At 44.2% G+C, this 27,383-nt stretch overlaps 1 protein-coding gene across 9 annotated transcripts in view; it reads right to left on the bottom strand.

Moving 5' to 3' along the window:
• Window positions 1-27,383, bottom strand: part of CCDC88A (coiled-coil domain containing 88A) — a 320,350-nt gene that overhangs the window by 16,902 nt on the left and 276,065 nt on the right. For 2 of the 9 annotated variants that reach the window (XM_063918623.1, XM_063918624.1), the window contains exons 24-31: window positions 27,274-27,366; window positions 26,306-26,529; window positions 17,805-17,882; window positions 15,556-15,759; window positions 14,567-14,638; window positions 12,310-12,390; window positions 10,121-10,395; window positions 5,549-5,987 (exon numbers count right to left, since the gene is read on the bottom strand). In XM_063918623.1, the coding sequence (XP_063774693.1) occupies window positions 5,549-5,987; window positions 10,121-10,395; window positions 12,310-12,390; window positions 14,567-14,638; window positions 15,556-15,759; window positions 17,805-17,882; window positions 26,306-26,529; window positions 27,274-27,366 (1,466 nt within the window). Of the gene's footprint in view, window positions 1-4,809; window positions 5,988-10,120; window positions 10,396-12,309; window positions 12,391-14,566; window positions 14,639-15,555; window positions 15,760-17,804; window positions 17,883-26,305; window positions 26,530-27,273; window positions 27,367-27,383 lie in introns of those variants that run through there. The other 7 variants (XM_063918625.1, XM_063918618.1, XM_063918617.1 and 4 more) reach the window with 7 other exon arrangements.

The raw sequence follows: 27,383 nt of genomic DNA, 5'->3' as shown, positions 1-27,383 counted from the left end.
TCCCGATAAGGTCGCCTCCACGAAGCATGTACACTACTGGTCAAAAGATTTTGAACACCCCCATTTTTTTTATTGAAATGTACCCAGTTTAGGTCTAGATTTATCAAGCCTTGGAGAGTGATAAATTGCATGGGGATAAAGTACCAGCCAATCAGCTACTAACTGTCATGTTACAGGCTGTGTTTGAAAAATGACAGTTAGGAGCGGATTGGCTGGTACTTTATCACAGTGTAATTTATCCCTCTCCAAGGCTTGATAAATCTAGGCCTTACTGTAGGTATATTCGGAAACTGAAGTAGAAAAGAAATAAAAAATTGAAGACAAAAAATAAGTCATAGAATTATTTTGTTTAAGAAAATGTTATCTAAATTTCAGACTCAGAGTAGCCCTCTTTAGCAAATATAACCGCCAGCGGAACTCGAATAATATTCAGGTGGTTCTTCCAGACACTGTTGCAGAAGTTCCCACAAATGTGCTGCACTCGAGGGTCGCTTCTGTCCAGGTCATCCCAAATAAGCTTGACGAGGTGTATGTCTGGAGACTGTACTGACCACTCCATTATTTGAAGTTTGTTGTCCTTTCCTCGAAGGTAGTTCTGACAAAGGCTGGAGGTATTTCTTGCTGTAGGATGAACCCTTGACCAACAAGTCTTAGACCAAATGGATTTGCATGGCACTGCAAACAGCTGTGGTAACCCTTTTGGTTCAGTATGCCAGTCACTCTGTGCAAGTCACCGACTTGGGATCCAGCAAAGAGCCCCCGACCATTCTGCTTCCCTCTCCATGTTTAACTGTTGGCGTCAGAGGGATGTATTTATTAAGCAACATCTTGTAAATGCAGCCGCTTCCCGGCAGTTTAAGCCCCAAATTTATATGGCTAATGCTTTTAGCAGCAAAATATGGGGTACTTGACAACGTACAAGAACTCTGCAGGATGGACCAAAGATTTCAAATTTTGATTCATCGGTTCTTGAACCCTTTTTCCAGTTTTCAGTAGCCCACTGGGGGTGCTTCACGGCCCAAGCAAGCCTCTTTTTGATTGCTGCAGAAGAACTGTACGACCCTAACCCATTACTCATTAACTGAAAAAAAAGGCCTTTTTTCATTTACATTATTTTTTCACTTTTGCTAACCTAAACTTTTTTTTAACCTCGCACAGCGGTTCCTAACCACGGTCCTCAAGGCAACCTGACAGTCCAGGCTTTAAGGATAACTATATTTATTTGAGCACAGGTGACTTAATTAGTACCTCTGTTATTTAGATTTAACCATCTGTGCTCAAGCATGAATATCACGAAAACCAGGACTGTTAGTGCACTTGGAGGACCGTGGTTGGGAACCCCTGCTGTAGCAGTTTACTGCTCACTTTTGTACCATTTCAGGTTATTCACTGGACTTGAATTGCTTAAATTTCAATAAAAACTGGGAAAACGTGGGTGTTCTACACCTTTTGACCAGTAGTGCACACAAGTGTAACCAATTGCAAAGTGTGGGGCAGATGTATTAAGCCTGGAGAAGTGATAAAGAAGTGATAAAGCAGTGATAAGTGGAAAGTGATAACGCACCAGCCAATCAGCTCCTACTGTAACTGTCAATTTACATATTGGAGTTGATTGGCTGGTGCGTTATCACCTTCCACTTACCACTGCTTTATCACTTCTCCAGGCTTAATACATCTGCCCCACTGTCCCATATGCTTTGCCGACTGCTTGATGGATTTGCCAGGATGAGAGAAGTTTGTGATGAAGCTGCTGGAAATTGCATGCAGCAAAGCAGTTGTGTGGTGACTTATTATAGCCGAGTGAAAGCTGAGCTGTAGGGATGATGACATGATATAATACTCTACTGTCGCACAGCGTTTGGCTGTTTCCATGGATAGTCAGCCGCCTCTCTGGCTCTTGATGAACTACAAGTCCCAACATGTCCTTTCAGCCTCAAACTCACTAATGTTAAAATCAGTTTAGGAGATAGTTGGGTGTCATTCCTGAAAATGTGAGTTCATATAGAATATATAAAGAGACAAAAACATTTCACATACATTTAAGTATAGATCTGGCAGCCAGGATATATCAAAGAACACATAGGGGCTTGGTGCAAATAGAACAAAAGACAAAAACCCCAGCAAACAATCATGTGCATTCATTCTGCGCTAGATGTCACACCTGAGTGGTTGCTATGGGATAGATTGCTTGTGTTATCAGAAGAGCACTTTGAAGGCAAGGTAGCGTTTGTACGTACAGATATTCCACCATATCATGCATGTCCCCACAGAGCTACAACAGTGAACACCACCATGCATCTATTAAGCAGCCATAGGTAAAGTAAGTAAGGCACTCGTTGCATGCTGCCGTCACAACTCACTGCATACACAAGTCCACAGAGGCAAGTACAGGTCAACACAAAATTAATGAAGCCAACTTCCTACTTTGCAAGCTCTAATGCCGCCCTAAATTAGTCCTATTCCCAAGGTCTACCAGTATTACTCCAGTTACTAATAAAGTTTTATTTGTTAAAAAAAAAAAAAAACTAATTATTGGAAAACAGAACACAATGGTTTTCAAGGCTCTTTTAAACCTGATCTAATTTTTTTCCCCATTTTACCTTCTCAATTAAAAACAAAAATGTCGTAAATGTCACAAAATCACATAAATATCACAAAGGAAAACTTTTTGGTGGAAAGATATTTGTTAGCTTCTCGACTATAATTTCCCTCATATGAAGGAACTCATATTACATCAGTCTCATACGAGTAGCAGTGTCCCATACAGTTGGTAAATAATAGCTCTAGATCACGTTGGCAATCTCGCTAGCTGTTGTAGAACTACAAGTATCAGCCTGCCATGCCAGAGGCAAGAATGGCAGGTTCCAAAACAAAGCTGAAATCTGTGTGAGCATCACGTTAGATAAATAAGTGAAGGACGAACGGAGCAACAACATTTGGGGACGTAACCTGTCCCAGTGCCTGGAACTGCTAGTGCCCAATGCCATTACAGGGCTCTGTATGCCTTCTTCAGAAGCTGGCAGGGCATGCTGGTACTTATAGTTGCACAACATCTGAAGAGACAGATTGCATAAATGTGATCTAGAGCAAAAATACACCAATCGTTTAATAACAAATATTTTCAATGATATTATACAGTATGAATAAAGGCAATAAAGCACAGTAAAAAATAATAATGAAGAATTCACATTATAACGGTTTTGTAGAAATATATAATAGGATTACATCAAAAAGAAAACCTGAAAGATACTATACCATATATATATATATACACACACACACACACTCTATATATATATATATATATATATATATATATATACATATACACACACACACACAGTGTATATATATACACATATATATATATATGTTTATATGAACATCAACCAATGTGCAGAAATGTAGTCCTAGGTATGTATAATGTTAGGCCAAAGCAAGCTACAATTGTGATATTTGCAATCTGGAAAATATATAAAGTTACACTTAATAGTGACAAACAGGTGGAATCCTTCAGTAGAAGAAAGACTGGTGCACATTCTTAGAACCGCCTGACAGATTTAGCGGATAAATATCAATTTACACATACATGGTTCATTCGCAAGGGTCAAAGTTAAAACAGTCTTCAAGACACATTTTAAATGTATAAAATCGAATATAAAAATCATGTGATCATTTCATTTAGTAAAATATCCAAAGCGTTTTTTTTTTGTTTTTTTACTACATATATTCGGGATACGGTCGTTAGGTCGACACAGCTTAGGTTGACATGTCTTATGTCGACACACATTATGTCGACATGGTCATTCGGCCGACATGTACTAGTTCGATTGGTCAAAAGGTCGACATAAGTTTTTCAAACATTTTTCATTTTTTTTGTATTTTTCCATACTTGACGATCTACGTGCACTACAATTGGAACGGTAACCTGTGCCAAGCGAAGCCCGAAGCATGGCGAGCGAAGCGAGCCATGCGAGGGGACACGGTGCACTAATTAGGGTTCCCCTCACTTTACGAAGTAAACAACACCAAAAAAAGTCCAAAAACTCATGTCGACCTTTTCACCTGTCAACCTTCAGTGGTTGACCTAATGACTGTCGACCTACGTTGAGTCGACCCAACGACCCATACCAATATATTCTTTGTTATAGGTCTCCTCCTATTTAGTATTCGGAAAAGTATTCAGTCCACCTGTAGGTGGCACTGCCGTGCTGCTACCCAGGAAGAGGTCAGAAGGATACTTCACCTTGATAGCAGTTATTTTGTAACGTTATCCTCATCCTCTTGCCATCACAACATATGTAAAAAGCTGCTACACCTTCCCGGTAGTTGTGCTTGAAATGCAAATACCAATTTCAGCAACTCATCTATTTTTTCCAAGAGCCTGGCAGGTTCACATGCAAGAGCCTTAACATGCGTGTAGACATGACATACATGATAAAAACACAGACAATGACAGACCAGCGGTACTCAACATTTCATAGTCACAGGACATGTTAGCAGACCACTAATGTGAAAAGTTCTGAACTACTTAAATTATAATAATTAATAAATTATCTCTGCATGGGGTTTACTTTTCTAACTCACAATGCAACCACTGTGTTTGTTGTATACAACCTGCAGCCTGCTCATTGGAAATTATATATATATATTATGGTTTTATAATTGTTTCCCTTTGATACTTATACTATACTTCTTATAGCTATATGATCTGATATTGATCACATTAATAATATATATTGTAATAAATAAGTTACCATTTTTCAATACTTCATCCAAACATTTATTTCAAATTCAAATGAACCTGATAACAGGACAAAATAAAAGTGGACCTGTAGGTTTAAATCCTCCCACACACCTGGGAGGATTTAAACCTTTGCGTTGGCAAACCAAGGCTTGTCGCCGTTTCCACATCTGACATTGATCAGGTCTGAGGACAAAGTAATGAGCTCAGCGAATGACCACTGCAAACTCTCCAGTTGAGTATCGCTTTATCCGTCTCACAAACATGACCACTGGGGACAGACTGGTACGACAGACATGCTGTATAAACATACGCAAAGAAGGGTGCTTCATGCAGTGACTCCGAATGTCTTTGACAAATATCCCGTTGCGACAGTTGTCTATCACTCTAAGAAGAATCTTCAAACGCAACCATACTCATACCAAATACTCTGATTATCTTCAGACACCAGTGAGGAACACTCTGCTCCGTTACTCTGCGGACACTGGGTTGAACAATTACATTCACTCAATTCGCTATTTACATTGCGGCTGCCGGACTCAGACCAATCTAGCCTTTCCGTTGATAGCACTGGGTACACAAATGGTCTGTCTCCTGGTGGCCCGCTGATGCTACTCACCAAATCCGGGTTCAGTGAAAGATACGGACAAGACATGCATGATGACTTGTAGGACATGATACTGGTTCCATCTGATAGGCTAACTAAGTCACAACCAGAACAACACTGAGGACCATTGCTAACTACAAGTGGAGGGGTTCTGTTGGCGAGAACAGGAGGAGACTGATTGACCGCACCGTACTCACTCAATAATGATGGGGCATCTTCGCTCGTAGGTGATGGATCAACTGATACAGGTGACCTATTGTCTTTGGATAAAAAATCATGAATACTTGTCCTTCGGCTGGACCCCTCAGCGGTAGAGATCACACTGCTAGCACGGGGCAAGGTTGCATATTGGCTGGAATCTTTCACCTGCCGCTGGGGGCATGCAGTCTCCTGACCTACAGTAAGGCTTCCTCCCGAAGACTGACAGCTTGTTACTACAGGGAATGGGAATCGAGTATTTTCCTCTGCTTTCTGAGAGTATGGCCGCACACAGTGCTCTGGTTTTGCAGTCTTTCTGTCACCTACGGATAGGGCAGGGGACAGCTGCATTGGGGACTGTAATCCTGCTAATTCAGCAGAGCCAGACAGGCTTTTCATGACTTCATCTAGTAGGTTCTCCTGGCTCCCAGACCGAATCTGAATTAAAACAAAACAGAGTGGGAAGGAACAGATGTTTATTTTAGTAGGCTAGAATTGAAAAAGTGAAAACGTATAGGCTCTTGATACATTGCAGGAAGTAAATCAAACACATACATGTACTCTAACAGCATTGACCTACGGGTGATGTTACGGTATGGGATGCAGTTAAAATGCCGGCTGTTGGCATGCCGGCGTTCAGGATACAGACGCCGAAATCCCAACAGCCGGAATCCCGCCGCACCAGGGCTATTCCCACTCGATCCTGTGGCGAGCGCGGCTAGCTACCGAGCCCGCAGAGTGGCGAGCCTGTAAGGGGTCTCTTAGTGCTTGCCCCGCTGCCGTCATTCTGGCGCGCGGGATGCCACTGTCGCCATCCGTCCATAGGGATCACGTATGTAACCCTATGGTATATGTCTTGGTTTACTGACCAGATAAATGGCGATGTTCTGAATTGATGATATAGACACGCAATGTAACACTGATGACTAGAGAGGGCTATCCCATTCACATCAGAGTAATTCAGTTTCCACGAGGCTGCCTGTGGCACTTTTTCAGCGGCGTGACAGGAAAGTGGTATCCTACACAAATAATGAAGGGGGCATAGCATCCCTTCAAAACATCAGGCCTGATTCAGATTCGGTATTATAGCTATATTAATGCAGTTTTCTAATTATCTGGACCTGTATATGTGCAGTATGGGTTCTGTGTCCTCAGACACAGTGAGGCTGCAAATGTCAGGTGATTGACAGTCTGCGTCTCTTAGGGGTGGGAGGGGGTGGCGATGGCCTCCGGTTTGGGTGAGTGCCGAGGCCATAGTTTCTGGCTTCCAATGGAGATTTCCTAGCCTCAGCGACGGAGCTGTGGCAGCCACTCCGCGTAACCTTATGGGTCACTCAGCCGGCCAATGGTGTTGCAGAATGATCCAATGCTACATCCTCGGATGCCGCACTGGATCACACATGCATGTCTCCTTATACCAGACGTCTCCAACTGCGTTACCATATGTAAGCATCGCTTCCACGGAAGCAGCAGCGATGCTAAATCCAACCAAACGTGAATCAGGCCCATTGTTTGAAATTAGTACAATAACAGTAAATGGAAGATTTTACATATTAGTCTTACCTAACTATGGCGGAGATGTACAGGATGTATCACAAGGTCTAAAAAGGTCAAGTGGAGAAGTTGCCTATAATATATATATATATATATATATATATATGTGTGTGTAAGTAATCTGATTGGTTGCTATTGGCAACTACAGCATGTATGGGCTTGTTCCACTATTACCGAGAGATTGCGCCATAAATTAGCCATTGGATGGGAAAACACTGTCACAGTGTTTTCAACCTTCCATGAACTGCTCTTTGGCCCCTGCAATGGGGGCTCGGTTTGTAACATTCCTATTTAGAATGGCAAGTTTAAAAACACAGGGGAATATGTATCATAGCTCGGGGAGAGATAAAGTGGAGAGAGATAAAGTACCAACTAATCAGCTCCCAGTGATCGCGCTGAGGCCAAAAAAAAAAGTGGGTCCCAGGGACCCCTCACTTTTAAAAATTGGGGTCCTACCGGTCCTTTTCTGGGTCCCATCGGAATGAAGGTTTTTATTAATCTTAATCTTGTTGCAAGGTGGTGGGATGGGGGTGACATTGCTGCTGGGCTGTGTAGCATGCAGGACACCCTGCACCAGAGCTGTAACTAGACATTTTGGTGCCCCTTGGCAGAAAGTGAATCGGTTCTCCATCTCCCAGAACCTTAAGTATAGGCAGTGCGCGCCGAAGGCGCACGCAAAAAATTAGGGGCATGGCTTAATGGAGAAGGGGCGTGGCCACATAATAGTACCAATTCACATTATACCACACAGTAGTGCCGCTTATACACATTGCACCAGGTAGAACCTCCTATACACACTACACCAGGTAGAGCACGTTATACATATTGCTCCAGGTACAGTACGTTATTAGCGCCAGGCAGAGCACGTTATATACTTAGCGCCAGGCAGAGCATATTATACATATTGCACCAGGTAGCTGACAATATGCACATTGCACCAGGTAGAGCACGTTATACACACTGAGCCAGGTAGAGCACGTTACACACACTGTGCCAGGTAGTGCACGTTACACACACTGCGCCAGGTAGAGCACGTTTCACACACTGCGCCAGGTAGAGCACATTACACACACTGCGCCAGGTAGAGCACATTTCACACACTGCGCCAGGTAGAGCACATTACACACACTGAGCCAGTCAGAGCACGTTATACACACTGAGCCAGGTAGAGCACATTACACACACTGCGCCAGGTAGAGCACGTTATACACACTGAGCCAGGTAGAGCACGTTATACACACCGCGCCAGGTAGAGCACGTTATACACACCGCGCCAGGTAGAGCACGTTATACACACTGCGCCAGGTAGAGCACGTTATACACACTGCGCCAGGTAGAGCACGTTATACACACTGCGCCAGGCAGAGCACGTTATACACACTGCGCCAGGTAGAGCACGTTATACACACTGCGCCAGGTAGAGCACGTTATACACACCGCGCCAGGTAGAGCACGTTATACACACCGCGCCAGGTAGAGCACGTTATACACACCGCGCCAGGTAGAGCACGTTATACACACTGAGCCAGGCAGAGCGCGTTATACACACTGCGCCAGGTAGAGCACGTTACACACAATGCGCCAGGTAGAGCACATTATACACACCGCGCCAGGTAGAGCACGTTATACACACCGCGCCAGGCAGAGCACGTTATACACACTGCGCCAGGCAGAGCACGTTATACACACTGCGCCAGGTAGAGCACGTTATACACACTGCGCCAGGTAGAGCACGTTATACACACTGCGCCAGGTAGAGCACGTTATACACACCGCGCCAGGTAGAGCACGTTATACACACTGCGCCAGGCAGAGCACGTTATACACACTGGCACAGGCAGAGCACGTTATACACACTGCGCCAGGCAGAGCACGTTATACACACTGCGCCAGGCAGAGCACGTTATACACATTGCGCCAGGCAGAGCACGTTATACACATTGCGCCAGGTAGAGGAGCAGAGATATAGGGGTGTGAGGAGGTAACACTGGGCTGAGTTAGGGAGGGGAATCAGTGTGTCTGGACTGACAGGGTGGTTCTAGATGGGAGGGCAGTGAGAAAACACAGTGGGCTGGTTGGGTCGGGAAGGTGGAAACACTGGGCTGGCAGACACTGTTAAGGCAGCATTAGCCTGCTGCTGTTCAGTTTCTGCCTGGCCCCGCACACTGGCTCAGCTAAATTACCTCTGCCCTGCCAGCTCTGAGCAGGGATTTGTTCACAGGTGGCGGGTCCGACTTCATCACTCTGCTGGGTGATGTCATCTTGCGGCGGCTCCGGCATCTCCCGTATCATCTGTAATCTAGCGGGCCCTCCCCTCCCGTGGACTAGTGCAGCCGGGGAGAGGGTGAGAAGTGTCGATCAAGCCCGGGAGCGCCGCGCTGCAGCTTCCTGTCAGTCCTCTCAGCGTGCTCCTGTCTGACTCCCGGCACCGCATCTTCCCGCCCAGCAGCAGCAGCAGCCGCCGCTGACTTCTGACCAATAAGGTCAGAGAAAAGTCAGCTAGTAACCATACCGGCGCCAGAGAGCAATTTCAACGGAGCGCGTCCCCGGGGACCCGCCCATTCTTACAAAGTGAGTCCCCAGTCCTCATTTTGGGGTAAAAAACGTGCTATAGCGCGTTTTTGCGATCACTGGCTCCTAAATGTCATGTTACAGACTGTGTTTTAAAAAATAAGTTGGGTCCTGATTGGTTGGTACTTTATCTCTGTCCACTTTCTCTCTCTCCAAGCTTTGATACATAGGTCCTATAGAACCTTTTCAGCCCCACAACAAACATTTTATTGCAGGTCCACAAACAAGGTAGAGGCATCACTTGGCAAGTTATCCTGCTTTCCGGGGCACAGCCTCCTGCCCATCATTAGTTGACCTCCAACAACAGATCACTGAAATTCTAGATCAGAGGCCCATGGATGTAGTTATTCTCCTATGCTCAGACTAATAGAATAATTACATTTACTTGTTATGGAGTGTTTAGCCCGTCCTATGTGTACAGCTGGAGATACAATCCACCAACTCACCTGGCTCACAGTCAGCTTGTTGCTTTCTTCTAAAAACTGTTTGAGAGACACCATCTCACTCCCTGGTGACCCGAGCCTCCTCTTTGTCTGGGTCAGGCTTTCCGCCCCATCGCATGATTTCAGTCTCAGCATGGGGCTGGATACAGCATTCTTTTTCAATCGATTACCAAAATACTGGACTGGACTACTGCTGCTGGACCACACTTCATTATCATGGTGCAGGATGAAATCTCCACTGCTGTGGCTCTGAGACCTACTCTGGTTGGTCACCTGACCTGCAGTGGGGCAATGAGAGGGTATTACCATAGAGCTATCAGAGTCTGGTTACATGGGTATGTATAGCACATAAAACCGGCACATTGATTTATCACAGAGCTCTGCATTTTCTGTGATGTGGCAACAAAACTTTGAACAGCACAAATTACATCATCGTACATCAGTGCAATGTTGGAGATTTGGAGGCACCCATCTGTGAAAAGCATTTTGGTTACCAAGGAGACTGCAAACATTGATGCGTATGAAGCCTGAGGTTGCTTTGCACTATTTTCCATTCCTTTTTTTTTTTTAAATGATGCAAGATAACGAAGCGTCATCCTAACCTCCTACCTAGAACAACGTTAAACATATCAGCTTTTAGCATAGATAGTATAAATACAGTATAAATATTTCGGCTTTGTTGATAACTTCGTCTAGTTACTAACATTTCTCAAACATCTAAATTAGTTTTGTTTTTATTATCGTACATTAATCTGCTGATTATATTTGGCCACTATGTTCCTGCAGATTTGCTATGCATCAGTGACCCTAGCAACAAGTGACGATAGAATCTACATTAATAGCTGGTTGCCAGGGTTCAACAGTAAAATGACCGAGACCCTGGGACTAAGCAGAGAGAACATTTAAGGGAGAATTCAAATGTTTTGGGTCCTCAATCTCCCATCTAAAGTGATAGGGTGATATTCAATTATTTGTGCCTGCGGGCGTAAGTAACTGGGTGCCCATTACTTATAGTGAATATCTCGCCCAAATGGACCACGTTTGGATGTATAAAGCGGCTAAAGCCATCTAAAGTGGTGGACGCTCTGCGTTTGGGTGCCCATAAACCTGACTTTTTGCAGATTTCTCCCCTCCCCCCAAGTACACAATAAATCTAAGAAAAAGGGGAAAAAAGTTAGTTTATGAAACTTCTAAATAATACTCAAGATGTGCCAAAAAAAAAAATGTTATCAGGACATTTACTGCAACACTATCTACAGCATCCCATATAATACAGATAAGAGCAAATTGATGGTACTATACACAGTATGCTTCTCATAAGAACCACAGATGCTAGTGATGCCGGCTCAATGCCATCATCCAATCACAGTAATATATAGAGAATTGCACAACCCCCACCTCACACCAGAACACAAATCATCTATTATAAACATTGGTCTTGTCTATTTGCAGTACAACAGATTAAAATGTATGTAAAGGGGGGTACTCACGGAGCGATATTCTAAGCAATCTGACTAGATTGCTTAGAATATCAGCATGATCGCTCCGTGTGTAGCCCCCTCAGCGATAGCGATGCGCGGCCCCGCACATCGCTATCGCTGCTGCTAGATTGGCCTGCATGCAGGCCAATCTAGCGGGTCGCTCACTTCACCCGCTGGGTGAAATGAGCGGCCCACCCGTCTCCCCCCGCACGCTCAGCACAGATCGCGCTGTGCTGAGCGGCAGGAAAGATGTGTGCTGAGCGGTTCGCTCAGCACACATCTCTCCTGCATCGGCCCGTGGGTACTGGGCTTTAGACTATTCTATGTACAAAAACGTCTAAAAGGAAAGGTCTATAAGGTTTGTCGGCAAAATCCTGTCCTTTCCTGTGGAGTTCTAAGCATCTAGTGATCACGCCATTACAATAAGGACTTTATGTTACATATGGGTCTATTCATGAAGCAATGAAACGTGAGAAGTGAGCCAGTGGAGAAGTTGCCCATGGCAACCAATCAGCATTGAAGTAACAGTTATCAAGCGCATTCAATAAAATTATACTTAGCAGCTGATTGGTTGCCATAGCAACTTCTCCACTGGCTCGCTTCTCCACTCTTTTCACTGCTTCATGAATAGGCTCCATAATGTTTAGTCGTACAACATTTAATGAACAGCACAGACACGATAGTAAGGGAAATAAAAGGACCACGGCATACCTGTCCCTTCATGGAGTGAGGCATTATTATTACTATTACTACAGGAGGTCCTGCCACTATCAAGGCTGGCTGGCCTGGGAGCTGGATGAGAGATTGAGACAATGGTGACAGACATTACACAGGTGACACGGAACCTAATTACCGCATGCACAGGCTGAGGGACAGTCATGCATTATGTCACATGCTCGGTCCGCAGCCAGCAAGACTTGGAATCCTGGCAGATTGCAGAGAAAGAAAAGATAAACGGGAGAGAAAGACACAGCAACATGGACAGTTTCAGTTTGTTAGTAGAGAATGAAGACAATTTTACGACGACACCGAGATAATATGTAAAAGAGTTTATAGTGTGACAAATCATATGGAGTAATGGAAGAGACAGCGGGGGGAAATAAAACAAACGTATACATATATATTACAAGACCATTGCTCTTTCTGCATCACAAGAGTCGGCCATTTTGGACAATACCATTTTAGTCAACATGTCCCCCTTGGATAGATTATAGCAGGGGTGTGGTAGGAAAAGTCGATAGTCAGAATATTGACATTCACAAATGTCAACAAGGTCAAAATGCAGATATGTGTTGACATTTAACATGTCAACATCAGAATGCGGACATACAGTTTCCTGCTTATTTTAGCCTAACCTTCAACCTAACCTGAAAAATAATGCAAAAATGTACATTCTGGTGTCAACATGTTAAATGTCAACATTATGAACATGTCGGCATTTTGACCATGTGAACATTCTGACTGTAACCCAATAGGAGAGTGCCACCCTGATCTCCTCAGGACTTTTATCAGAGAGCCGCCTGTCAGTGGTGGAGGACACTGTCCAACCACAGAGCTGTATTTAAATACTGCGGATGGAGACTGCGCAAGCTCTTGCTGCATGGGACACTGAGAAAATCAGCGCAACTAGCCGTCGATACATGTAAATGAGGGTTTTCAGGGAGGAAGCTCCCTTTTTGGTAAGTATATGAAGCAGAAATAAGGGGTTATCCAAACGTTATATCCCCTTCCATTTCACTCATTGTTAAAGGGGACTAGGATGACTCAAATCCTTGCATTGTTTGATGTGGTCCATGGTGTTTAACTGGCATACATGTAAAGTGTACCGTCACCTAAACACATGTTTGTACTGAATAACTTTTCATGAGAATACAGCCTATTGTATTCTCTAGAAGCTAGGTTGCATATTCCTGCAGTATATGTAGGTGACAGGAAAAGTATATTTGAATAGAAGTAAAAGAAATTCATTAAGACATAATTTCTCAATTAACTCCTCAAGTACATGTTATGCTTTACGGATTTCCTTATCCAATCAAGCATCGCAATTACTGAAAGACCATTACTGCTCACTGTTCTCCTATAGAGCCATTGTGTCATTATTTAAAGACCGCTGTACCTGAGATCATGTGGAATAATACCTATTCCTATCAGTACGGTGGGGAATTAGGAGGTCTTCTCATGAAGCAGTGAAAAGTGTGGAGAAGTGAGCCAGTGGAGATGTTTCCCATGGCAACCAATCAGCACTGAAGTAACATTTATAATTTGCATACTATACAATTGTACGGAGCAGCTGATTGGTTGCCATGGGCAACTTTGCCACAGGTTCACTTCTCCACTCTTTTCAATGCTTCATGAATAGACCCCTAAGTGCTACATTTATCTAAAACAGGGATGGGGAACCTTCGGCCCTCCAGCTGTTATTGAACTACACATACCAGCATGCCTTGTAACAATTTTGCTATTTGGCCATGCAAAAACTGTTGCAGGGTATGCTGGGATGTGTAGTTCAACAACAGCTGGAGGGCCGAAAGTTCCCCATCCCTGATCTAAAACAATTGTCTACTCTTTCTTTCACCTAGACAAAACTAATAATCTGTAATGAACTGAAAGATCACTATGGTGTAAATTCACTTAGGGGTGATGTGCTATTCCATAATGGCAAATTGCGTCCATCTACAGCGCCACGTTTTCCTTGCAGCCCATAAATGGGCACCATAATGGACATATACGTGCGCAGTCATGCATTGCGGTGATGTGTAGCGGGACATCGCCCCTAACTAAATTGATCCCTAAAAGTCACATGTAACTGATTTCAAACTGGAAGAGATAGGTAATAAGCTGAAAGAGTGGTAAAGTTAGGTGGTTAATTTAAGAAACATAATATGACAATCTGAAAGACAATAAAATAGTTTAAGTTGTATTACACATCATGCATAAGACAGTATCAGAGCCCTAGTAGACTAATTACCAGTAACAGCAGTAACCGTATAGGAATCATCACTGATGCCACGCCCACTAACGTCTTCATATGAAGTTCCATCTATAAAACAATAATCATAAAGAACGGGCATTATACAAGACGGCTAATCAGCTTTATTACACAGAGATCCTACACAAGATGATGCCCACTAGAGTGTCTTACATGAAGTAAAGGTAAGTGGTCTTTCCCACAGCAACTATAACCTCTTTATGCTCGGATTCCTTCAGCATTTTGTAAACTTTTTGTATGGCTGCATATGTACTTTTGTTCCATTAAAATTATATATATATATTATTTGTTCTGCAGAGAACTATATATTGTCCTGTAGTTATCTCTTAATCCAAAAGATAATAAGCCATACTTGGGATGCTATTTATATGGAATTTTGAGAAGATGAATGAGAGGTTTTAAATAATTGTTTATTTGCAAACAAATAATGAATTAAAAAGTAGAGGGATGGGACAGATGTACTAAGCCTTAAAAAGTGATAAAGTGGAGAGTGACAAATTACCAGCCAATCAGCTCCTAACTGTCATTTTTCAAACACAGCCTGTGACATGGCAGTTTGGAGCTGATGAGATGGTACTTTATCACTCTCCACTTTTTCTTATTAAACTTTTCAAGGCTTAGTATATATACACCATAGGGAGATGTTCCCCAGGATTCCTTAACCCGTTAGCATCTCGCAGGACCCCTCCAAAAATCGGAAATGTATTGACTACCATAATGGGCAAATATGTGCACAGCCGTACAGCCACCCTAACTGACGTGTCTTGCTAGATGGGGGGGTGTGAATACTTTGGGACATTCAGTAATGCAGATGTAGTAATTAGTAACCCTCTGTATCCCAGCTGTGAGGTTTACAGATCGCAGGCTGGAGTGGAAATTGCCCGCACCACCCAGACCGCCAGGGCCCCATACCAATCTCCTTTAAATGACTACTGACAGACACTTAAATGAAAACTCCCTGCTTATACCTTTACTTTTAGGTATCAGCTTGGTTCTGTTGGCCGTAGACAGGTTGACTGTTGAAAAGTTGATTGCGGTTGTGGAGAAGGCCATAGTTCCCAAATCTTTCCTCCTTTTGCCAGTAGGATTGTCACCAGGACCCTCCAGGTTCTCAGCACTACCTGTCCACTCTCCGCCTGCCAGGACCATAGACTGGACCAGGTCATTCATGGCTGGGATGCAAATGAAAGCAAATGAATCAGCATGATACGGTGTGCCATCGTTCACTAGCTCTGGTTTCACAGCCATCCAAGCACTACAAAGCGGCGGAATGCGGGTCCAGACAGCTACGACGTCACAAAAGCCATTTCACTTATCGCATGCACTCTGTGGGCGGTGATGAATGTGAGCAGCAAATGCAATATTGGTACATTCATTATAAAGCCTGTTGAATAGTTCTGCCATGCCGCTGCAGCAGTGATGGACGGCAGAGCTTGCCAGCAAGTTATCTTGCTTCGAAATGAACAAATGATGTGAAAAGGGTGAAGGAGGCGGGAGACAGAATTGGTTAAAATGGATCTGTTGCCTGCTCACAGTGGAGAAAGCCACTTTGTGGGCCAAACTGAAATCCAGCCTGTAAATTCACTAAGAACTGGTGGTTTCACTGAGGTTATGAGGCATAATGTGCCTCATGCCTCAGTGATGCCACTAGTTCCAAATGAATCAACAGTTTGCATTCACATGAATGTTTGGCCAGGCAACAAAATGGCTGCCTCCGGTTTGTGCAGGCGACGGGTACTTTAATACCTTTTGCTGTCATAGGCAGGACCACTGCACTGTAATGTAAAGCATAGTGGAGGACTCTCTGGCAGTGTTGGAAGCAATGAAGGAGGGGTCCATGGCCAGTGCAGGATACTGTGCTTTACATAACTTTGAATGAAATGTTTTAACAGATGGCACTTCATAAAATGCATCTTTTAAAACCCACTATGAACGAAACTGCGCCTTTCTAGAATGGCATTAAGGTGGATCCGTCACCGATGCAGCTACAGTATACTATGGGCTGAACCAATATTCCTGCAGCCAATCCGTTACCTATACAAGTAATGACATCACAGTCATGTGACTGGTTCCTACTGAACTGATAGGCTGCATATTGCTTCAGCGCACACTGCACTGTGTGTGGGTAATAGATCTGTCCACTTTAACAGTTCTGAAAGCTGTAAATTACTTTTCAGTCTGTTTTTGGTTGTCTTTGCAAGTATTCCTCTTGTCCATCACAGATCCATCATCTGAGCTTTGCCACTGGTTGTCATTTTAAACCATAAAAGTATACGGAGCCCACCTCTGCCCTGTTCTCTCTGCCCGGCCTCATCTCACCCATAAAGGTGAATCATACCATTATTTACACCAAAAGGTGTCATATAAGCGCACATTGGTTTTTAGGCACCTCTCTATGACACAGTAGTAGGCTGACCATAATATTCCTTTAAACCGGGACACTCATGAATTACACAGGTTCTGTGGCTGGCTGACTTCAAACCTGCATTTCACCTGGTTTTGTGCAGCCACAGAACCTGTGTCATTTATGAGTGTCCCGGTTTAAAGGGACAGTATGGTAAGCCTACACATTAGTGCTGTGCCTTCAAACCTCAACCCCTCATGCTGATCCTGAACTAAACATGGCCATTAAATTAAATAGAGAATCTGGTGTATCCAAGGTCAAAGGCAACGCAATCTGTGTGCTTGTAAATCTAGATAAATAGATGATAACTTGGGGGAATAAGAGAAAATAGATCTTGCCTACTATATTTATTATTATATACATTGTTAAAATGCTATTATAAGGAATGGCTTGTCTGCCTTCTACATTGCAGCCGTGTACAGTACCTTAGGGAGAGTATACAATTCCAATTCATTAGACTAGTCATATACAAAATACTGTACATGTGATTTGCTAGCTGCTTTGGAACAACAAATCCCAATGTAGAGATGATTTACTAAGAGGGGTGTATCAAACCTTCTAAAAGGACAAGTGGAGTTAGCTACGGGCATCTTCACCTGTCCTCTTTATAAGGTTTGATACATCTCCCCCTGAATTCCAGTGCCTCAGTCAACTGTCATTGGCTGCAAATTCAGGTACATTCCCCTCTATATTCTCAGCCTCCATCTGCAGAACATCTTGGATGTTAGGAGAAATAGCACAATCCAGGGTAAGCTTAGTGAGGTATTAGTGATGGAAGCCGATACAGCTAGCTGAACTGATTTATAGTCTTACACACAGAGCGGCGGTAGAGGGCCTTCATTTTGTCTTTATCCTTCGGTCTGTTCCTCATAAAGGGCAGTCTTTTCAGTGCTTATGTCACAGCATGGGAAGAAAGAAAAAAATCAAAAACAAGAAATTGGAGGGGAAAAAGAGAAATGAAAGTGGGGAAAAAGGAGAAGAACAACACATGGAAGTTAAATGTTGAAGCGAGAGACAGAAAATGAGTATGTCTGAATCTCAGCTAAACATGCGCCACTAAACGAGACAGACTTACACCAGTGCATGATGGGTATGACACGTGACACAGAACCCTAGTTCTATGCTAATTCCTTGGGTACGCGTCTAAATTATTTTATATTACAAAGAAGAGGCCAGTCACGTACAGTATATATCAGAGGTGTACTAATGCTACAACTTACAAATATTCATGATCAGGCCTTTATCTCACTTGCCACACATCCTCTACATACCTGCTACTTGTAGTTGGTAAAAATAAGCTGTGCACATTTGCTTTACACTACAAATAAATATAATTTTTTAAACCAGTTGATATTACAAAGTAGACTGTGTGACCTATTACACTGTGGAAATAATTCCTAAATGTAGGAACCACCTCTGTCCTGACTTCTCTTATCCAGTACGGCCTTCTCTGTTTTGACCCTGCCATCACCTCTGTTCTGCCCCTACACTGCAATGGTCTCTGTCCGGCCTCACTTCTGCCCTGCCCTCCCTGCCCGGCCTCACTTCTGCCCTGTCCTCCCTGTCCGGCCTCATGTCTGCCCTGCCCTCCCTGTCCGGCCTCACTTCTGCCCTGCCCTCCCTGTCCGGCCTCACTTCTGCCCTGCCCTCTCTGTCCGGCCTCACTTCTGCCCTGCCCTCTCTGTCCGGCCTCACTTCTGCCCTGCCCTCTCTGTCCGCCCTCACTTCTGTCCTGCCCTCTCTGTCCGCCCTCACTTCTGCCCTGCCCTCTCTGTCCGCCCTCACTTCTGCCCTGCCCTCTCTGTCCGCCCTCACTTCTGCCCTGCCCTCCCTGTCCGGCCTCACTTCTGCCCTGCCCTCCCTGTCTGGCCTCACTTCTGCCCTGCCCTCCATGTCCGGCCTCAATTCTGCCTTGCCTGGCCTCACTTCTGCCCTGCCCTCTCTGTCTGGCCTCACTTCTGCCCAGGCCTCACTTCTGCCCTGCCCTCTCTGTCCGGCCTCACTTCTGCCCTGCCCGGCTTAACTTCTGCCCTCTATGTCCGGCCTCACTTCTGCCCTGCCCTCTCTGTCTGGCCTCACTTCTGCCAGCTCTGACAAGACCTACATATTCTCTGTCTGGCCACGCCTTTGTCCAACCTTGCCTTTTTCTTACCTTCTCTTTCTGGCCCCACCATAGATCTGCCTTCTCTGTCCAGAGCCACCCTCTCCATCTTACCCCTCATTTGACCTGCCCAAGCCCATATTTTCTATCCCTCACTGATCATCCCATTCCCTCCAGCACTATTGCTGCCTTGAATAACGAGGTCCCTGAAAAAAAGTAAAATGCCAAATATTATTTAGGCCTAATATTTGAGAGGAATTTGTTCAGGTGCAATTTTTATTTTATTCTGCTAATGATTCAGGTCGACATTTTATAAGCAGATTTAGAACGACTCTGCCTCTCCCATTTATGTGCATATTAGGATTTCATTGACTGTGGACCTGAATCATAACTATATACACTATACAGATGTGTCGTCGTACACCTAGTATCTATACGCCATATTCTGTGAGACGCCCACAATCAGGGAAGGACTGGGGCCGTGTTGCAGCCCTGGCACATCGCTGTGTGCGTGCGCACAATAAGGGAGTGTGGCCACAGCTGAAGGTGGATCATCAACGGCTCACAGGGACATGCCACGAATCTGGCCTCAAAGCACGCCCCCATCTATCTGTATGCCGGATGGCTGAGCAGAGTGTCAGATGCTGCGTTGCTCAACCAGCCCCGTTCTCTGTGTAGCTGACTGGCCCATCGGCCCTTTTGCCAGAAGTGACAGATGGCTAGTCCAGCCCTGCCTGTAAGAGCAACGTACCCTATTTTTCTTAAAATTTTGTGTTAGTGACATTAAGCGAATAGTGTTCCAGAGACACCAGGCTGCGACCTTAGCCGCACAGGAATTGGTTTTACAGACATACAAAGTCACAGATGAAGCACCATGGAACTCTGCATAAGGATAACCCACTCAGTCGCACAAAGATGTACAAATGCCCCACATTAAATTGGGGACATCAGTGTAAACTAGCAATGTAGCTTTGTCGCTTCCAGGTGTTTTACTAATACAAATAAGACACTCATTCAGAGCGAGAAAGACACTCAGCGAAGCCAAATCACCAGACACCAGGCACTCCAAGATGGGCCATTCGGCACAACTGAAGTCACAGTGTAAAAGGACACATCTGTACATGTATGTATAGAATCTTCTTCATTCAGAAAGGCTTAAAACTCCATTTTGTATTTTGCTCCTGAGCAAAATGTTTTTCCCCCCACATTGGGGTCAATTCAATTGCACGCAAAGTCAGCGATCTAGTGCTTTCATCTGCTGCATTTACAGTAGCCCTGAGATTGTATATTTTAATATGCACCCCTATGGGACAGCAAATCAAAATGCTCAATATTAGGGTGGATAAGGCATGATCTGGAGTGCTCATGCTGGTGTTCCAATGTTAAGAGCTGTTCACACAAGCAAATGCGGATACACCTATAGTGCCACCCGGAGGCAACAGACGGAAGTGCTTTCCAGAATCCTACTTCCCAATAAAGAGCAGCCAAGCTGGAATGTGCCATTAAGCACACCCCAAGTGAGTGCACGGAGCCACGTTCCCCGAATATATGATATAAGCACATGCTTCGTACTGAAGTACTGACTGGCATCTAAAGCCATGTATTTGTAGGCTAGCTCTTATATGACATGGAGGAACTGCAACAACCAACAGAGGAACAGTGAAATGTTATATGAAACAGGATATGTACAGTCAGATGTGTGATGTGAGGACACCACTGATAATGGAAAACAGATGGACTTCAGACTGATCACACACAAACGGAAGGAAACCGTACAGGAGGGGACAGAAGCAAACTCTGGAGCGTCTGGGCGAATCCAAAATGATTTAAAGGAGCAAACAGAGTATAGAGAGTTCTGCATATGGGTCATAATAACTTTTCATCCATTAATTATATTGAAAATAATAATAATAATAATAATATATATATATATATATATATATATATATATATATATAGAGAGAGAGAGAGAGAGAGAGAGAGAGCTTTTCTCTTAGTATATCAATTTTAACTAAGTAACTGATTCTGCTGGTACTGCCCCATATAATGGGTGTATTTTCCCTTTATAGGAGTTTATATTTTGGTGCATTACAGCATTTTGTTGAGCGATTGCTTGGAGTTTCCGGTCTTCCCTTTTGCGAACAATAAAACAATCTCAATTTTGTGACATCATTTTAAAAGACCAGTTGTTAATTAACCTCATTCTTTGAAAATAAAAATAAATAAATAAAAAGAACAATTATTAAAAAATGCAAAAAACAAAATGTAGAGAATGAATGATGTACGTTGCTTTATAAGACGCTCTGGAAACCTACGGGCAAGGGAAGGAAGCCATTTTATGAACGGAGCCACTTCATAAGGATACAACTTTATCGATTTTTTTGTGAACCACTAATATCACTGAGAAGGTAAAGTGCCCCAGTGGTGTCAGTGGCATCAAGTGGATTGATGAACTGCATTCACAAAACGGTAACTGGACCGTGAGCCAGCAATGACCACTACAGGGCCACTATAAACAGTTATGTTCTAAAACGCGAACATTTGCAGACACTGATTAACACTGTAAATGGGAGTTTTGTTTTGTATTGCTCACAATTATTCTCACAGATCCCTTAGTGACTATTAGTGAATTTTCTACTCTATAGCTGTGGAACACTTCTTCACCTGTTAGTGAAGAAGTGTTTAAGTCAGCAGCATATTCAATATTTGTACTGTGATCATTGGAAATGGAGGATTTCATTCAAGTGTACACAGGTGTAACACACAGGGAGTAGGGAGCCATTTTGTGAGTGACCTCACTGAGCTATGAGGGATATAATATGTCATGCCTAAGTATTGTTACTAGTGGCTAATGAGTTCATAGGCTGTTTATTTATGAACACTGGTTTAAGCACAAAATGTCTGCCTCAACTGTATTACAGATGTGTATACATTAATGGGGTGTGGATCAAAGGATCGGCAATGTTATGACCGACAGTCATTAGGTCGACAGCAAACAGTCAACATGCATTAGGTCCTCAGGTACAAAAGATTGACAAGTATAAAATGTCCATGGTGCTTAAGGTCTACAGGTACAAAAGGCCGACACCAAGATGATCGACACACTGATGGTTGACCTGAAGATTGTTGACACATGTTTTTTGGGCCAAATCTTGTATATTTCATATTATGTGACCACCACCAGTGCACGCTTTGCTCCCCACGCTTCAAGCAAGATGACTCGCTCCGCTTCCACAGGTTACTATTCCCAACAGATGTACACGTGGAGAGTAAATCAAGCAAATGTTGAGAAAACATGTGACAACCCCAAAAAACATGTCGACCATTTATGTCGAACAAACCTGTTAACCATTCATCTGTCAACCTAATGCATGTCGACCTATTGACTGTCGACCAATACACTGTTGATCTATCATGTGGATACCAATAATATGATATGAGTTACTTTATACTCTATGTATCCACCAGATGGATGAGCCATTACGCTACCTAGGCTGTTACCAAACGGAAGAGGGCTCTTAGGACCCAGAATTACTGTAACCTATTATTTTTTGGGGGGGTAAGGGTGGGGATAGGAGGCCCAAACCAATATATTGCCTAGGGCTCTGTGTGATGGTATCCGTTTGGATGGTCGACCATGTTATGGTCGACAGTCATTAGGTCGACCACTATTTGTCGACATTGACATGGTCAACATGGACATATGGTCGACACATGAAATGTCGATACATTAAAAGGTCGACATGAGTTTTTCACATTTTTTTTCTTTTGTGGAACTTTTCCATACTTTACGATCCATGTGGACTACGATTGGGAACTGTAATCTGTGCCAAGCGCAGCGAGGCACCTTGCCAGGGGACGCGGTGCACTAATTGGGGTTCCCCGTCACTTTATGCAAAAAACAACACCAAAAAAGTAAAAAAAACTCATGTCGACCTTTCCATGTGTCGACCATTTTCATATGTTGACCATTTATCCATGGCGACCATGCCAATGTCGACCATAACATGGTCGACCATTCATACCGGAACCCCGTGGGATCAGGTGGGGACGGTAAAACGGAGAGAGGAGTAGAGGCGGCAGGCTTGGCTAACAGGAGAGAATAAACGACTATAACCTGTGAGGGAGATGGGGAGGGGTATTGACTCCTATCAGCCTCTGGTAACTACGTTTGACATTTGTACGGAACTATTTACAGCACAGACGTACACGGACAGTAGTTCACTCATATTTACAGGACAGCATTCTCTGATATGGACACCAGCTCACGATCACATAGATCCTGTTACAGAATACTTAGTGACATTCCCGGAGGGAAGGTCCAACTGGCAAGCACAGAGAAAGTGGCAATGCATTCCGTGGCACGAGGGCCCTGCTCTCTGCATCACACTGCGGGGAGGGGCAGGGCCACTAGAAAGCAATTCAGCTCCACCTGCGGGCAAGATACACAACAGTGTCCTGCTCTCCTGATATTAATGACTCTTCTGGACATTACGGGAGTGTACACAATTATGTATGAAAGTCACAATTCACACTGTAAACTATGGAAGAAAAAAGTACATAGTGGACATATGAGAATGATGATGTCCATTGATACAAATCAAGTGAGACTTTACTAGAGAGACAGCTTTAGTGAAACATTTACCAAACGTTGCTGAAGTTATACTTTAACAAATGTCTGCCGTCACAGAGAAATCCACAATACAGCTGCTTATTATTATTTCCCGTACAGATAAGAATATAACGTAGGTATTGTGTGTTGCGTCAAAGGCTATATACGCACACTGACTTACAGTCTATTGGGCAAAGCCCACATTTAACCAACTCTCACCTAATAATATGTCAAGATGTACAAACTGGAACGTCTAGAACACCTGCTCCGTACACACAGTGAATAAAGCCTTTTTTGGGGGGTTCAGCTAATATTCATAAGACAGCATAGTGTAGTGGCTGAGCCAATAATAAGGACTACCTCCACAGTATGCATGCGCAACATAAATTATAACTAGAGCTGCGCGGTTAGGTTCTCCAGAAATCTGAGTCTACACCGAATTTTGTGGTTCTGGACCAAAACCCGGATCTTCGCACAGTTCAAGAATTTTAATCCAAATTTTAGGTTAAGGATTGCAGGATTTTAGCTGTTTTTCTCTCTTTTATCAATTGTTACCGATTGTTTATCGATTTTTATCCAAACAAAACATTTGAGGGTGGTTTTGGTAAAACCGAAACACAATGTTGAATTAGAACCAAAACCAGAACACAGGGGTTCCGCACACATCTCTACTTATAACAAAGGATAAGACTGCTCTCACATCTGCGTTAAAGATACGTTTTTAGCTTCAAGTTAGGTGGAGGTAAATGGATGTGAAAATAAAAATGTCTAAGGGGGTAATTCAGTGTTGATCGCAGCAGCAAATTTGTTAGCAGTTGGGCAAAACCATGTGCACTGCAGGGGGGGGCAGATATAACATTTGCAGAGAGAGTTAAGGGGTGTACTCACGGGAGAGATGTGTGCTGAGTGATCTTAACACAGACCGCTCAGCACACATCTCTCACCCCGCTCAGCACAGCGCGATGTGCTGAGCGAGGGGGAAAGCCGACGGGGGGCCGCTCACTTCACACAACGGTGAAGTGAGCGACCCGCTAGATTGAGCCTGCATGCAATCTAGCACCGGCGATAGCGATGCGCGGGGCCGCGCATCGCTATCGCTGGGGGGCATACACATGGCAGATCCGTGCTTAAAATCTAAGCAATCTAGTAAGATTGCTTAGATTTTAAGCACGGATCTCTCCGTGTGTACCCCCCTGTAGATTTGGGTGGGTTATTTTGTCTCTGTGCAGGGTAAATACTGGCTGCTTTATTTCTACACTGCAATTTAGATTTCAGTTTGTACACAACCCACCCAAATCTAACTCTCTCTGTACATGTTATATCTGCCCCTCCTGCAGTGCACATGGGGGGTCATTCCGACCCGATCGCTCGCTGCAGTTTGTTGCAGCGCAGCGTTCGGGTCGGAACTGCGCATGCACCTTCCCGCAGTGCGCCGGCGCATGGCAGCTTTCGTTACCTAGCGATCGCCTCTGAGACAGAGGCGGTCGCTAGGCGGGAGGGGGCTGAACGGCGGCGTTAAGCCGCCGTTTAGGTGGAGCGGTTCGGCCAACGCAGGTGTGGCCGGTCAGTTGGGGGGGCGGGCCGCTGCGGCCTGCGGGAGCGACAAACAACTCCCGGCCAGCCACAGGAGCTGCGCTGGCCGGGAGTTACTCCTCAAATACAAAGGCATTGCCTCTGTGCGATGCTTTTGTATTTGTGCGGGTGATGGGGGGGCGGGCACTGACATGCGGGGCGGGCTAGCCTTGTGCTGGGCGTCCCCCTGCATGTCTGAGTTAACGATTGTAGCTGTGCTAAACTTAGCACAGCTACGATCAACTCGGAATGACCCCCATGGTTTTGCCCAACTGCTAACAAATTTGCTGCTGCGATCAACTCAGAATTAGGCCCTAATTTAGAACATGTATCAGCAATTATCCTATGTTTAATGTGTTTAGTGCAACGCTGTAGTGGATTGTATAATACTACTTCCATGTCAGTGCATTTAATGTGCGCCAACACAGCGCAATCCTTGCATTCATCACCGAGATAGCGCATTGTAAATGCAATGAGATGGCGATAGAAGCATTTTACACGCATTTGTCTTGAACATGATGACTTGTTTCATCAGATTGAACACAGTTCTAGATACATAAGCAATATATATGCAGTTCTTGTATGTTTTACTTGCCAAGTGCAGCCTGAAATACTGTAAACAGAATCCGGTCAGTATTGCAGAATGAAATATAAACTTTTCTATAACATTTCGTTCTCTCGTTACCAGTGAATCAAACTCATTACTTTTTAAGTCATCCGTTTCCAATTATACTAAACAGGATAATTAAATGCTTTCATAAAACAGTTTCATTTCATTACAAGATTGATAAATAGGGCTTGATTTACCAAGCTGTTGCTTTTTGGCTTGACCTTTAAAATTTAAAGGGCCATTAATACAGAGCACAAAGTGTGGCGCGGTTTGCACTTCATAGTCGTGCCGCTTCACAGTTCAAGGTCAAACACGCAGAGAAGCGACCGCTTGGTAAATGTAGTCACAGTAACAATTAGTAACTTCCTGAATGACCATGACATAAACCCTACAGCACAGTAACTCTGCAATGTACTTACTGCTGCTCTTTTTGGCCCCGAGTGGGTGCCCATCCTCAAGGGAATTGGAGCCAATGGATGAACTATCCTGGCTGTCCTGCGGAGGCAGCTGCAGAAACCCCTCGCTGGACTCCGATCGGGAAGGCGTGAGCGAGCGCAGACGTTCCCGGTTTACATCCTTCTTGGATTTGATCAGCTTTCTCATCTTTAAGGTTATCCAGTTACCTCTCCTTGAGGGCAGAGAACTGAGCTTATTTATAACATACTAATCTGCGGTCTAAGGCCCTCATTCCGAGTTGTTCGCTCGCTAGCTGCTTTTAGCAGCATTGCACACGCTAAGCCGCCGCCCTCTGGGAGTGTATCTTAGCTTAGCAGAATTGCGAACGAAATATTAGCAGAATTGCGAATAGAAATTTCTTAGCAGTCTCTGAGTAGCTTGAGACTTAGTCCTACACTGCGATCAGTTCAGTCAGTTTCGTTCCTGGTTTGACGTCACAAACACACCCAGCGTTCGACCAGACACTCCCCCGTTTCTCCAGACACTCCCGTGTTTTTCCCTGAAACGCCTGCGTTTTTCCGCACACTCCCATAAAACGTCCAGTTTCCGCCCGGAAACACCCACTTCCTATCAATCACACGCCGATCACCAGAACGATGAAAAATCTTCATTAGGCCGTGAGTAAAATACCAAACTTTTGTGCTAATTTACTTGGCGCCGGCGCACTGCGAACATTGCGCATGCGCAGTTTGCAACAAATTGCTCCGTTGCGAAAAAAACTAACGAGCGAACAACTCGGAATGACCCCCTAAGTACGTTGGATAGAGTGAGACACACACAGTCATTAAGTATCTCAGGTCTATTGCAAGAAGTGTTATGTTTCAAAGCCATGAACTAATTAACACAATCAGAAGAGACTGATGGGCAAGTTACCGACTCACTGACCAGCAAAACAGCATTTTCCCCAAGCAAGCAATCATGTGCAATGTACCTTCTTGGAGGAGACGGTTCGTAGAACTTGTACTGATCCATAATCTTCTCTTCAAGCTTTTCTTTCTGGCGTCTCAGCTCATTTAATTTATCTCTGCAAAGTTTAAAAAT

The sequence above is a fragment of the Pseudophryne corroboree genome, chromosome 4, assembly GCF_028390025.1.
Source record: "Pseudophryne corroboree isolate aPseCor3 chromosome 4, aPseCor3.hap2, whole genome shotgun sequence".
Taxonomy (NCBI): Eukaryota; Metazoa; Chordata; class Amphibia; order Anura; family Myobatrachidae; genus Pseudophryne; species Pseudophryne corroboree.
This window is presented reverse-complemented; position numbering and strand designations above follow the sequence as displayed.